At 54.9% G+C, this 11,107-nt stretch overlaps 4 protein-coding genes across 4 annotated transcripts; 2 read left to right on the top strand and 2 right to left on the bottom strand.

The window, feature by feature from the left end:
- Nucleotides 1-612: 612 nt before the first annotated feature.
- On the top strand, nucleotides 613-2,435 carry N0V96_001831 (uncharacterized protein; the record flags this gene model as incomplete). Its single annotated transcript, XM_065756335.1, has 2 exons — nucleotides 613-619; nucleotides 661-2,435. The coding sequence occupies 2 exons, from the start codon at nucleotides 613-615 to the stop codon at nucleotides 2,433-2,435; spliced, it is 1,782 nt and encodes a 593-aa protein (XP_065615575.1).
- Nucleotides 2,436-3,399: 964 nt separating this feature from the next.
- On the top strand, nucleotides 3,400-4,589 carry N0V96_001830 (uncharacterized protein; the record flags this gene model as incomplete). The annotated part of the gene is made up of 2 exons (XM_053193054.2): nucleotides 3,400-3,419; nucleotides 3,554-4,589. The coding sequence occupies 2 exons, from the start codon at nucleotides 3,400-3,402 to the stop codon at nucleotides 4,587-4,589; spliced, it is 1,056 nt and encodes a 351-aa protein (XP_053049585.1).
- Nucleotides 4,590-5,904: 1,315 nt separating this feature from the next.
- Nucleotides 5,905-7,284, bottom strand: N0V96_001829 (uncharacterized protein; the record flags this gene model as incomplete). Its single annotated transcript, XM_065756334.1, has 2 exons — nucleotides 5,905-7,067; nucleotides 7,281-7,284. The coding sequence occupies 2 exons, from the start codon at nucleotides 7,282-7,284 to the stop codon at nucleotides 5,905-5,907; spliced, it is 1,167 nt and encodes a 388-aa protein (XP_065615574.1).
- A 1,354-nt stretch (nucleotides 7,285-8,638) lies between these two features.
- NOP15 (nucleolar protein) lies at nucleotides 8,639-9,921 on the bottom strand (the record flags this gene model as incomplete). Its single annotated transcript, XM_053193052.1, has 3 exons — nucleotides 8,639-9,630; nucleotides 9,691-9,828; nucleotides 9,891-9,921. The coding sequence occupies 3 exons, from the start codon at nucleotides 9,919-9,921 to the stop codon at nucleotides 8,639-8,641; spliced, it is 1,161 nt and encodes a 386-aa protein (XP_053049583.1).
- Between the last annotated feature and the right edge of the window lie 1,186 nt (nucleotides 9,922-11,107).

Genomic DNA, 11,107 nt, shown 5'->3' with positions numbered 1-11,107 from the left:
CGTCTTGTCTTGTGCCACGCACTCCCTTCACCCCCTCGTCTCGACTACTTTCCCCAAGTTCCAACGTTCCCTGGTCTTGGTCTAGTAACATCACAAACGGTTGAGGTTGGACCACCTGAACACGCCAAACCACCATCTTCCCCGCATCACCATAACTTCCTCTTACCTAAAAGCCCCGGTCTTTGACTAATAGAAAAGTCGCTTCTGGCTTGCTCTGTCGACGGACCCGGGCCCCCGGTCTCGTCTTTCCTACTTTGCAGCTCACACTTTTTTTACGCTTTGCCGTACGACTAGTCTCTTTCTACCCTACCCCAGCTTGTTCAGAAAGAAAGGAAGAAAAAACCAAGACAGTGGAGAAAACGTGTGTGCGTTTGGTGGTGTGTCGTGCAAACCATTGAAACAACGAGCGCAGCGACCCGGACCTTCAAGGTCAAAGTAAAGTTCCTGCAGCCATGGCTTCTCCGCGACTTCTCCAACCGCAAACCTCGTCCCAGGACCACACCTTACACACCCCCCCAGGCACTCCTCCGACAGGCCATAACCACACTCAGACTCTCGTCGAATACAAAATGGACAGCCCGGAGCCGCACCGACCTGCTACCCCGGAAAAGAATGGCAGGTCCTCTTTCTCGTCCATTCGCGAGAACGACTCCGATTTAGCCCAGACGTTCACTTCCTCAAAAGTCTCTTCCTACGCACAGAAAGCAACCAACGCCGTGTTCGACGACTCCTCTGCCTCACCCTCGCCGATCGCCTCACCTTCCCTCGAGATGGCTGAAGTTCAGTTCATGCCCCCCGTCACCCACCCCAGCAGCAGACTTCATGGCGGCTGGTATCCTGCGTCCAGCTTTAAGGGCTGGAAGCAAATCAATGTCAAGGGCAAGACGGCTAGCAAGAGCTTCAGTGACCTCCAGGCACTGCACATGTCATGGAGCACTCCTCCGCCTTCACCCAAGGGCAACAAGCCTATCAACTGCCGCGCGCCCATGGAGAGACTGCCCTTGGAGATTCTAGGTATGTTCACACGGTCTTCTATCATGGAACTTCGCGAAGCTGACCATGTTAAAGGATCCATTATCGAGCTCCTGGTCCTCGACATCCCTCCGCCATACGGCACTGCGCGCCGCAACGTCGACTTGATGTCCTTGCTTCTGACCTCGAGATCGGTGCACGCCGCAACCCTCAACACCCTGTACAAGCACATTACCATTCCTCACTCGAGAATCTTCCGCAAGTTTCTGTCCAATATCACAACACACCCTGCACTGGGCACCATTGTACGGCGCATCGACTTTAGCCACTTTAACAATGCGACCCTTTTCGAGTCTGCCAGCGAGCGCAAGGGCACGCGGAACTTGACGGAGGAGACGTTGCTGCAATGCTTGGAGCTTACACCGCACCTCCAAGAGTTCTTGGCTATGGAGCACATTGACGATGACCTCGGCGCCGAGGTGATGCAGAAGCTCTTCTTCGGCATGCCTCGCCTACAGGCATTGGACTTTGCCGGGTGCACATCGCCGTCTTTCAAGAATTCCTTTGCATCTCTAGTAGACATGGACTGGCCCGAGACGCTTTCGATTACGCGCCTCTCACTTCACAAGTGCCTGACACTCCCTCCCGCGCTTTTCGAGAAGATCATGCCACGCCTCACCAACGTCACGCACCTGGACCTTGCCCAGACCAAGATCACCGACCGAGCGCTGCAGGCCATCCCGAAGACGGCCAAAATTACCCACTTGAACCTCGCCAAGTGCACACTGCTCACGGCGCCCACCGTCATCAACTTCCTTGCGACTCATCCGGCGGTCAGAAACCTCGTTTACCTGAGCGTGGCCACCGATGCTCGGAGTCATCAGCTTCTGGATGTGGAGGACGTTTCACAGCTCATCCCTGTGCTGCCCAAGACGCTCCGGTCTTTGAGCCTAAAGGGTAGCCGCATGGATGACTCGCACCTCGAGTTGCTGCGACCGCTGACCAAGTATCTGGAGGAGCTCGCCGTCGGGCGCGACATGGATGTTAATGCCGCCGCTAAGCTGCTTGAGCCGGCGGACGAGAAGAAGCAGGAGGAGCCCCACATGATCCGATACCTGGACCTTTCGGACCTCTGGGGCAGCGAGTTGGATATCGTTGATTTGTTTTCAAGCCGAAACTCGCTGCTAAAACCGAGCTCGGTGCCACTGGAGGTGATTGAGATCTCGGAGCAATCGTTCAAGAGCCTATCTCGGAATAGGGCACTGGAGCGCGTCGGCTGGTCCCTGCAGGAGATCGGAAGCCGATGCTGGATGGTCCGAATGCAGGACCACCGCAAGGATCAGGACCGCGGCTACCGGTGGTGGAAGATTGGCGCCGACAACTGGGGCATGCGCAAGATCCCGGTCGCGCGCGCCGAAGTCGGCGGCATGTACGGGTCCTTTATGTTTGGACGCAAGCTATGAATCACATGCACATCGCAAAATCGCATGGGAAATCAAAAAGGAGGAAAAGGAAAGGGGAAAGCATCTGCATTTGAATGCATCGACCGAAAAACAAGCAACCAGCATCATCAGCATTTGATTCCCTCGCCTTAGCCTTGGCCTTGGTTTGTTTGTCGTTTTTCAGTTGCTTTTCAGTTTTTTTTCTTTTTCTTCTTTCTTCTATCCTCTTTCATTATTCATCGGACGGAGTCGGGATACCAAAACCAAAAAAGTGCATTTGATTTTCGGGGCGGGAAAGGGTCAATGATACTCGGAGCTGTGGCGGGCCAAAAAGAAAAAAGGCCAAAAAGATGGGCGGAAAAGAAGCAGCATTTGACGGCCTCTGCAAGCAAGAAAACAGCATCAGCGACGACGAATGATTTGGCTTTGATGTACGTTATTGAAACGAATAGCATAATACCTAATTTTTATGCTGAGTTAGACGACTGTGTTTCTTTGACAATGGAACCGAGTGGTGACTTTTCAATACTGGTGACCTTTGCTCTCCAACATTGTTGCTATCGCCATCGCTGTCCCAGTAAACAATGACTGGAAATCAAGAAGCTCTCAGCGTACCTGCAGTTGGCTACATCATCGTGCCGTCACAGCGAGCCACCAAGGTCAGCATACCCCTGCACCGGAATGCGCTCCTAACTTCTGTCTCCTGGAAAATTTCACCTTAGGTAAGCTGGATCGGCTCTTGGCAGAAAGTTAACTCATCTTTTCCCTCTCGTACCGTGGCCTCGGTGCAGCCTTACGCGCTGACCCCGTCCTTCCACTATCAACCTCCAAAAAAAGAACACTTGTCAGCCTCGAGCTCCAAGTAAGGTACGGAAAATTCTCGACTTCTTTTCTCTTTCTCGAGAAGCTTCCTCCGACTTGGCATTTGGACGCATCACCTGAAAGCGCTTGCTTGATAGCAAGTCGCCGTCGTAGTTGGCCCGTCATGGCATTTGGCTGGTCAGAGTAAGTAGCCACATGTCCCTACCTCCACTCTCACGTACCCCATACCCCAAACTACATCATCGCCGAATTCGCGACATCACCACCAATGCCCGTCAAGAGGATGCAAACTGACCACACAACTCACTCTATTACAGAATCCGCTCTCTCCTTCTCGTCTTCGGCCCGATCCTTCTTCCCAAGGCAATCGCAGCGTACAAATCCATCCGCAATGCCTCCCAACACAGCGGCGAACCGATCCCCCCTCCGCCCCGCATAGCTCGCGCCCTCGCCATCCTCGCCATCATCGTAATCGTCTACCTCGTTAAGACTCTCCCGCCCCTGGCCCCGGAGAACCTCTTCACCCTCACCCAGTCCCGCCTTCAGATCCCCGTCGACGTCCTCTTCAACCGCCTATCCTCCCTCCGCCCTGAATCCGCACTCACCGCGGCCGACGAGCGCCTCCGCGCCCGCTTCGTCAACCTCGAGTCCCGCCTCCTCTACCTCCAGCTCGGCCCCGCCGCCCTCGCAGACTGCCCCTTTTGCAAGTCCGAGGACCCCAAATCCTACTTTTACTACGCACTTCCCGCCATCATCCTCCCCCATCTCGTCAACCTCATCGCGCTCGCCGCCGTCACCTCCTCCACCTTCACCGGCCGCGATGGTGCCCGCTGGCGCTCCCACGCCACAATGGCTGCCGCCGCCCTCGCCGCAGCAGATGCCGTCCTCGTAGGCCAGTACGACTACTCCGCCAACGCAACCGCCCTACGCCTCCAAGACATGGACTTCTTCTACTGGCGCGCCCGCGCGCTGCGCTACATTGCCCTCGCGGCCCTCGACGTCGGCATCGGCGCTCTCCTGTTCCTCTCCGGCACCCGCCGCGCTTTCGTTCTGCCGCCGTCGGAAGCGGAGCGCATCGAGGCGAGCAATCGCGCCCTGACGACGGTCAAGAGCAAGCTGAATGCGCTGGGCATTGTCAAGAACACGTCGATGCGCGACGAGGAGCTGCGGGCGCGGAGCCAGGCGTATTGGTTGCGCGAGGGCCAGATGGTGCGCGAGGCCATGGAGGAGAGAGAGGTTGTCGAGAGCGTCAACGACGCGCTGGAGAATAGGATTAATATACAGCAGGTCACGAGCGATGCTGAGAATTATACCGAGGGGGTGTTTCGACAGCCTGAAGGCACTGCGCAATGAGCGGCGCGGCGTGTCTGTCCCTCTTCAGTTGGAAGTTTTTTAGAGTTGGTGCGTGGGGTGTATAGATAGCCGCCGCAGCATATTATGCAGAGTATAAAGAAAGAAGCATACAATTATTGCAAAATCTAGATGCGATGAGCTTTGTGTGAACTGGAAGAGAAGTAATGTTGGTGTCTAATACGCCTCAAGGGCTAGTGATCCATCGCAGAGCATTTCCACAAGACCGTCTTTCCCAACTTATCCTATTCTGTTCCTGAAGTACCCATCGTAACCTTAATTCCAATGTCCTCTGCTGTAGCAAACACCGGACACTCTGACTCTATGCGAACAAAGAATAGAAATCATTTAGACGAAGCGGGTATGGCCAGCAAGAAAGTAGTCAGAGTTGGCACTCGCCGTACCATATCGTAGTACACTCCTTTACATTCATCCAATACTCATTCCCCACCACCTGGATACACAACCTGAATAACCACAAAGAGCAAGCCTTTATATAACCCTCTCAACTCTAATTCCCGTCGCCAGCCAGCAGGCGCCCGTCTAGGTCGACGGGTCAGGTCAAACTGGCTAGGTGGCGGAGTGGTTCAAGGTCAACAATCAGAAAACGCCAACCAGCCTACATCGACGACAGGGTTAGCGAGAAAGTACCCGAGTCCGAATCCCAGTATGAGCACCAAGAGATGCAGCCACACCGGTGGTGAACTCTTGCTAATGGTCTACCTTATTCATGACTTTTTGGTTTTTGGGTTTGTTTGCAGCACACCCGGGTTTTGTGTATCTGGGAAGATTTACCCAACGATAATGGTCTCGAACCCCCTTCATGCTTCGTTCTTCAAGGCCGACGTGAATGAATACATTGGGATTACCGCCTCTACGCCTCTACGCCTCTACGATGACGCCAACATGCGTCTTTACGCGGCCCACGACGACCTCCACCACTAGTTGCCGCCCCGTCCCGTCGCCGCGCTACTCCCGCTGTCCTTGCGATCGCGCGGTGTCCCCGCCGACGATCCCTGGTCCAGGCCCTCCTCGGCGCTGCGCTCGAGGAAGCCCGCCCACAGGTCCGCGAGGGACTCCTTGTTCGCCGAGGTAGGCGTCTCGGAGAAGAACTCTGCGCTCAGCGACGGGGTGCTGGGCGTGCGGTGGAAGGGGGAGGCCGGCAGGCGGAGGATGCTGGACGACGCGCCCGGTCTGGCGAGCCCGGCCTGCTCGCGCTGCTCGTCCGTCCAGTTGAGGTAGCCGGCCATGACCTGCAGGATCTGGAAGCGCTTGGGGTCGGAGCGATCGATAGTGAGGAAGTGGAGGAGGTGATTCGTCACGACTTGTCTAGGGAGGGTGTTAGTTTGATCCGCGGTTGAGGCTCGTAGTGCAAGAAGAAGAGGTCACAGTACCTATCAACGTTGTCCTCTGGTTTCGTCTTCTTCAGGTAACGAAGAGCCTTGGTCAGATGATCATTGAGCACAATGGCCTCATGCCGCAGCTTGCCAATCAAGAGATTCTTCTCCTTGACCTCCTTCTCGAATGGCGCTGTGCGCTCGAGCTCCTTGGTGAGGGTTTCCTTGGCCGACTCGGCCTCGATAGCCCTGGTGTCCGCCTCTTGCACAAGCTTCTTCATAGCTTGCAGCTGCTCTTCTGACGTCTCGACCATCTCCCGCAGCTCCTTCTTCCGCGCATCCTGGATCTCGCGCAGGGCCTTTTGCAAGTTGTCAATGACCTGCGATTGCTGATCTCGTTCGGACGCGGCGCTCTCGTAGCCGTCCCGGAGGTTGGCCATTTGCTCCTCTAGCTCCGTCACCTTCTCGACCAGGCTCTCTTTGACGGATCGCTCCTCCATGGCGATGACCTCCCACTCGCCCATGGCGTTCGTCGTCGTCTCGACTTCCTCCTTGAGATTGGCGACCAACCTCATCAGCTCCTCGCGCTCCTTGACCCAGTTCTGCTGAGACAGGTTGCTTCGGCTGCGCAGACTCGTCGCCTCACGCGATGTGTCTTGCAGCTCGTCCCGGAGCTTCGCAACCTCTTCCTCGGATGCCTTGGCGCCATTCTGCAGCTCCTCGTTCTGAGACTCGAGCTCCTCGATGCGCTCCTTGGCCTCCTCCAGCTCGGCGCGGTCGCGCTTCAGTCTTTCGCCGAGCGTCGACTTGAGGTGGTTGACTCGCTCGAGGAGACCTTGGTAGCTCTCTTCTGCCTGCTCCTTGGCCGACGACGTCTCTTCCAGTTCCGACTTGAGCTGGGTGACGGTCTCGTTGTGTGTTCCCTGGATTGTCTCCAGCTGCTTCCTCAATTGCTCGACTTCTGATCGCAGCGCCTCTCGTTCCTTTGTGAGGGCGTCCAGCTTCGCCGTGGCATCGGGGCTGGTTCCCTGCTCCTCTACGGCCGCCTCTATCGGGGGATTCGCATGTCCGTTGCTCGTCGGCCGTTCCGTGTGGCCATTGGTTGTTGTGTCCTTATCCGTCGACTGTTCGGGGCTGGATACTTCTATCGGCGCGGAAGCCTATGACGGCAGTCAGCCAAGCTGGGCTTTGCGGGGGGATCAAGGGAGTATCACCTGCACCGGGGTCTCCGGTTCATCATCGCCATCCTCTGCATTGTCGGGCGGAGGAGGCGCGCTGTCTGTGTCTATGAGTTCCTTGGGCTTGTTGGTGTTGTTCTTCTTCTTCTTGCCGCTCTTCTTCTTCCCTGTAATGTCACCCATTAGCCTGGGACCGCGCATCAACGTACAGGCGGGAAGGATTCAATCGGGGTTACGAACCTGAAGATGCGTTTTGAACCGGATCAGTGGAGGGAGCGGCGGCCGACATGTTGTCTTCTCAGATGCATCGGGATGGTGTGGATAGCCCTTTGAGCTGGTGGGCGCGGGAATGGGGGAAGCTCTTTTTCTTCTTCTTTCTCAAGGGTCCGGTCGGTTGGGAATTGGGATGTCGACAGTTTGCACCTGGGCGGGTTTGCATGTACTTACACCACGTAAGCTAGGTTCGCAAATTAGCGAGCGTGTTCACTTCCCACGCGGAACCTAGGGTGCTACTCCCCCGTCCCCCACACTAGGTAGGTGGCCGCTGGGCTCCACAGAAAGGTACCGATAGCGAGGTGTATTAGCTAATGCCCGGTGGACACGGCGCTTAAACGCTGAGAACCAACGGACCAGGAGATGAACATTGTCATAGCAAACGCAACTGTGATTCTACCCTGTATTTGACATTGATTTATTCGGACTCCATCTGCTTCTTATTTCATTTATGAGATGTGAAATGAACTCCCAGTTTTCAAATGCTGCATTCCAATGTGGTTTGCTCTGAGCACAGAATCGATACATGAAACGGCGGCCCTAGCAGGTGGTCAACTGACTAACACGAGCCACACTTTGAGGGTTTGCACTTTCGGTGACTCGACCTGGTAGTGTTAGACATTCATACATGGCCAACGCCTAGAAGTTAGGGTATCGAGACAAACTATCCATGTGGCATCCTTTCTTGTTCAAAGTACCTCGAATGGCTTGATTGTTTATACGAACTACATTTACGAAGACAGACCGACTGGCGCAAGTCCGTCCACGGTTCAGTACAGCCTACCTTTATGTAGGTACTGAAGTGGGCAGATGGCGGGTCCCTCGCTTAGTCATTCTTATCTTATCGGCCAAAGCCTTCAAGAAGCGTCTCCATCTGACGGAAATTTTCCCGTTTCCTCTTTCCTTCTTCACATATTTTACCCTTCGCTGAAATATCACTAGAGCAAGCGCATTTCCCCCAATGACTTGTTCATTTTTGACGCTGAAGCAGAGTGATTTCAAAACGCCTTTTATAATCCCGGTGCTTGCCCCCAACTTTTTGGGTTGAAATGGGTGCGACGGGTTCGCTATGTGCGCACATACTAACTTGAACCCATTGAATTATGTCCCATTGTGTTCTTGATGCAACGACTCCTGAGCGACAGAAACACGAGTAGAATACCTGATGCCAAACAGAAAAAAACACAAGACTTTTCGTGAACCCCAAGATATGGAGAGAAACAGTTCCGTCGTAACGAGGGATATCATTAAAAAAGAGCCTCTTTTAACCCCTGGACTTTCTCCTCTTGCCGCCCTTGGGCGTCGCCTTCTTCGCAGACTTGGGCGTCTCAACCTCGGCGACCTTCTCCTCCTCCTCCTCAGCAGCCTTCTCCTCCTCGACCGGCGCAGCCTCGATAGCCTTGGTCTCCTCGGGCGCGTCAACAGCCATGGGCTCAGGCGGCGGCGCAACAGCCTCCTTCAACTTGGGCGCCTCAAACTCGTACCCGATAGCCTTGAGCTTCTCGGCGCGCTCCAGCCTCTTCTTCTCCTCCTTGGACACCTTGTGCGTCCAGTCGGACTCGGTCCTCTGCTTGGCCACCTCACCAGCGGCGATCTTGTGCCAGGGAATCTTCTTGAAGCGCTTGTTGGCGCCCTTCCACACGTCCTCGTGCAGCTGATCCGCCGGCACCGTCTTCACCTTCAGAATATGGCCGAAGAGCAGGTAGCTGTCCATGGTCTTGGCCACGATCTCGGCCGTGCTGGCCTCGGCGAACTCGAGAAAGGCGTAGTGCTTGCTCGCGCCGGATTTCTTGTTGCGCGCCAGCCGGAGGCGGGTGATGTTGCCAAACTGTGAAAAGTAGCCCTTGAGCTCGTGCTCGTAGAAGCCGTGGGGCAGCCTGGAGATGAAGACCACGCCGGGCTCCTCCTTTTTGCCGTTTGTCAACTGCTTCTGCTTCTTGAACTTGGGCACCTTGCCCACGTCCTGGCCCGACTTGAAGACGGTGCCGTCGCCGGCTGGCGCGTCCTCCGGGTCCAGGCCGGCGGCGAGGGCGGCAATGTCGGCGTCGACCTCCTCGTCGTCATCCTCCTCCTCGAAAGCTACGACAGAGGTCTCGGCATCCTCGGTGGCTTCGGGCTCGGCCTCCTTCTCCTCCTTCTCCTCCTCCTCGGCGGGCTCGGCGGGCGCGGGGGCAGCAGACTTCTTCGACTTCGCGTTCGCCTTGGCGGGCTTCTGCTTCTTCGCCGCGACGGGAGAAGCTTGCGCCTCCTCGGGGGCTGCTCAGGAGCACGTTCGTAAGCCAATGCAACATCGTTAGACTCCAATTGGGAAAATACCTTTGCGCTTGGGAGTCTTCTCGACCTTCTCCTCCTTGGTAGCCTTCTTGGTCACCTTCTTGGGCGCCTTCTCGGCCGCAGGCTCGACCTTTTCAACCTTGGCCGCCTTCTTCGCCACAGGCTCCTTGCCAGTGACGGCTGACAATAAATTGTTAGATAAATAACCACTGATCGCAGTCTTATGCAGCTTGTCAACTTACATCTGGTTCGTTTTCTCAGTTCGGGGGCCATTTTTGCTGATGTGTTTTGGGGAGCAATTGTTAGACAAAGTCCCTGGAAAACCGAACCTGTACCCACACGCCTGGTTGAGTACCGTCGCAAAAGACCAAAAAAATAAAAATTTCCTAGATTCTGCCGTCCCGAGGTGGAGGCGGTGAGGCATGCGACCCCGCTAAGCCCGCTAAGCGTGTATTCCCAGCCGCCCAAAGAACGACTTTTTAGTGGAGAAATTTGTACTGCATGTGCACCTATGGCATCGTCCTTAAGCGGCGTTGCAGCATTGCGCAGTGTGCTCCTCAGCCTAAGGTGTCGTTTATTAGGGGAGCTGAGGTTGCCTCTAGTTCCGTGAAAAGGAACGTCCAACGATTGGAAATCCGTCAATGAGATTGATGCACGACCGTTACTTCTCACAACAACGACACCTCAGGCCTAGGACCCCATGTGAAAGAACACCACTATCGTCTTACCATCTTACAACCGAAGGACTTTGTCTTGAAGACTCCACAAGAATACCACCAACCGACTGTTCACCGCAATCGAGTCTGATAAGTGAGAGAGAACATTTCAAACAAACGACAATCACATCGCTTCTTTGCCATATCGCCAAAAAACGCATCACAAAGCTCGAGATATCTCACCAGGGAACCCATCAGTATAGCAAAAGCACCAGCAGGACCCCTCACATCTACAGGCTTACGAAGCAGATCTTCTCTGATCTGCTCAAACACTTCAAGAAGCAAAGCCGTCCTTACCTCTAGCGCCATCTTTACAACAAGACCAGAAAGGCTTGTCTTACAGACCGCCTCATAGGTGCCTTTGATCGTCAGAAGAAACGCCATTTTCTTCAAGAGAGCTCGCTGTAAATCAGCAAACATGGCCGGCAACGATGTGGAAATGTCGCACAGTGAGATGTGGGATGACTCTGCGCTGATAGAGTCATGGAATGAGGCCCTAGACGAGTACAAAGTAAGCGGCAGATTCCTTCATCTCATGGAGGAGGGGAGAAGGGGGAATTGATACAATTCTCTTGGGAATAGAGTTGTCAGTCACTGACCAACCTTGCAGAAGTATCACAGCATCCACGCAAAGGGAGGCAAGCTCAAAGACCTTGCTCTCCAGGAGAAGACGGAAGATGCCCAGTACGGCTAAGCCCTCTTTCTTTAATCACCCCCAAGACCCAAGAAATTTTTTCCCGAGA

The sequence above is a fragment of the Colletotrichum fioriniae genome, assembly GCF_027942845.1.
Source record: "Colletotrichum fioriniae strain IMI 355084 chromosome Unknown scaffold_1, whole genome shotgun sequence".
NCBI classification, from domain to species: Eukaryota; Fungi; Ascomycota; class Sordariomycetes; order Glomerellales; family Glomerellaceae; genus Colletotrichum; species Colletotrichum fioriniae.
The sequence above is the reverse complement of the archived record's forward strand: the minus strand, read 5'-3'. Positions and strand labels throughout refer to the sequence as shown.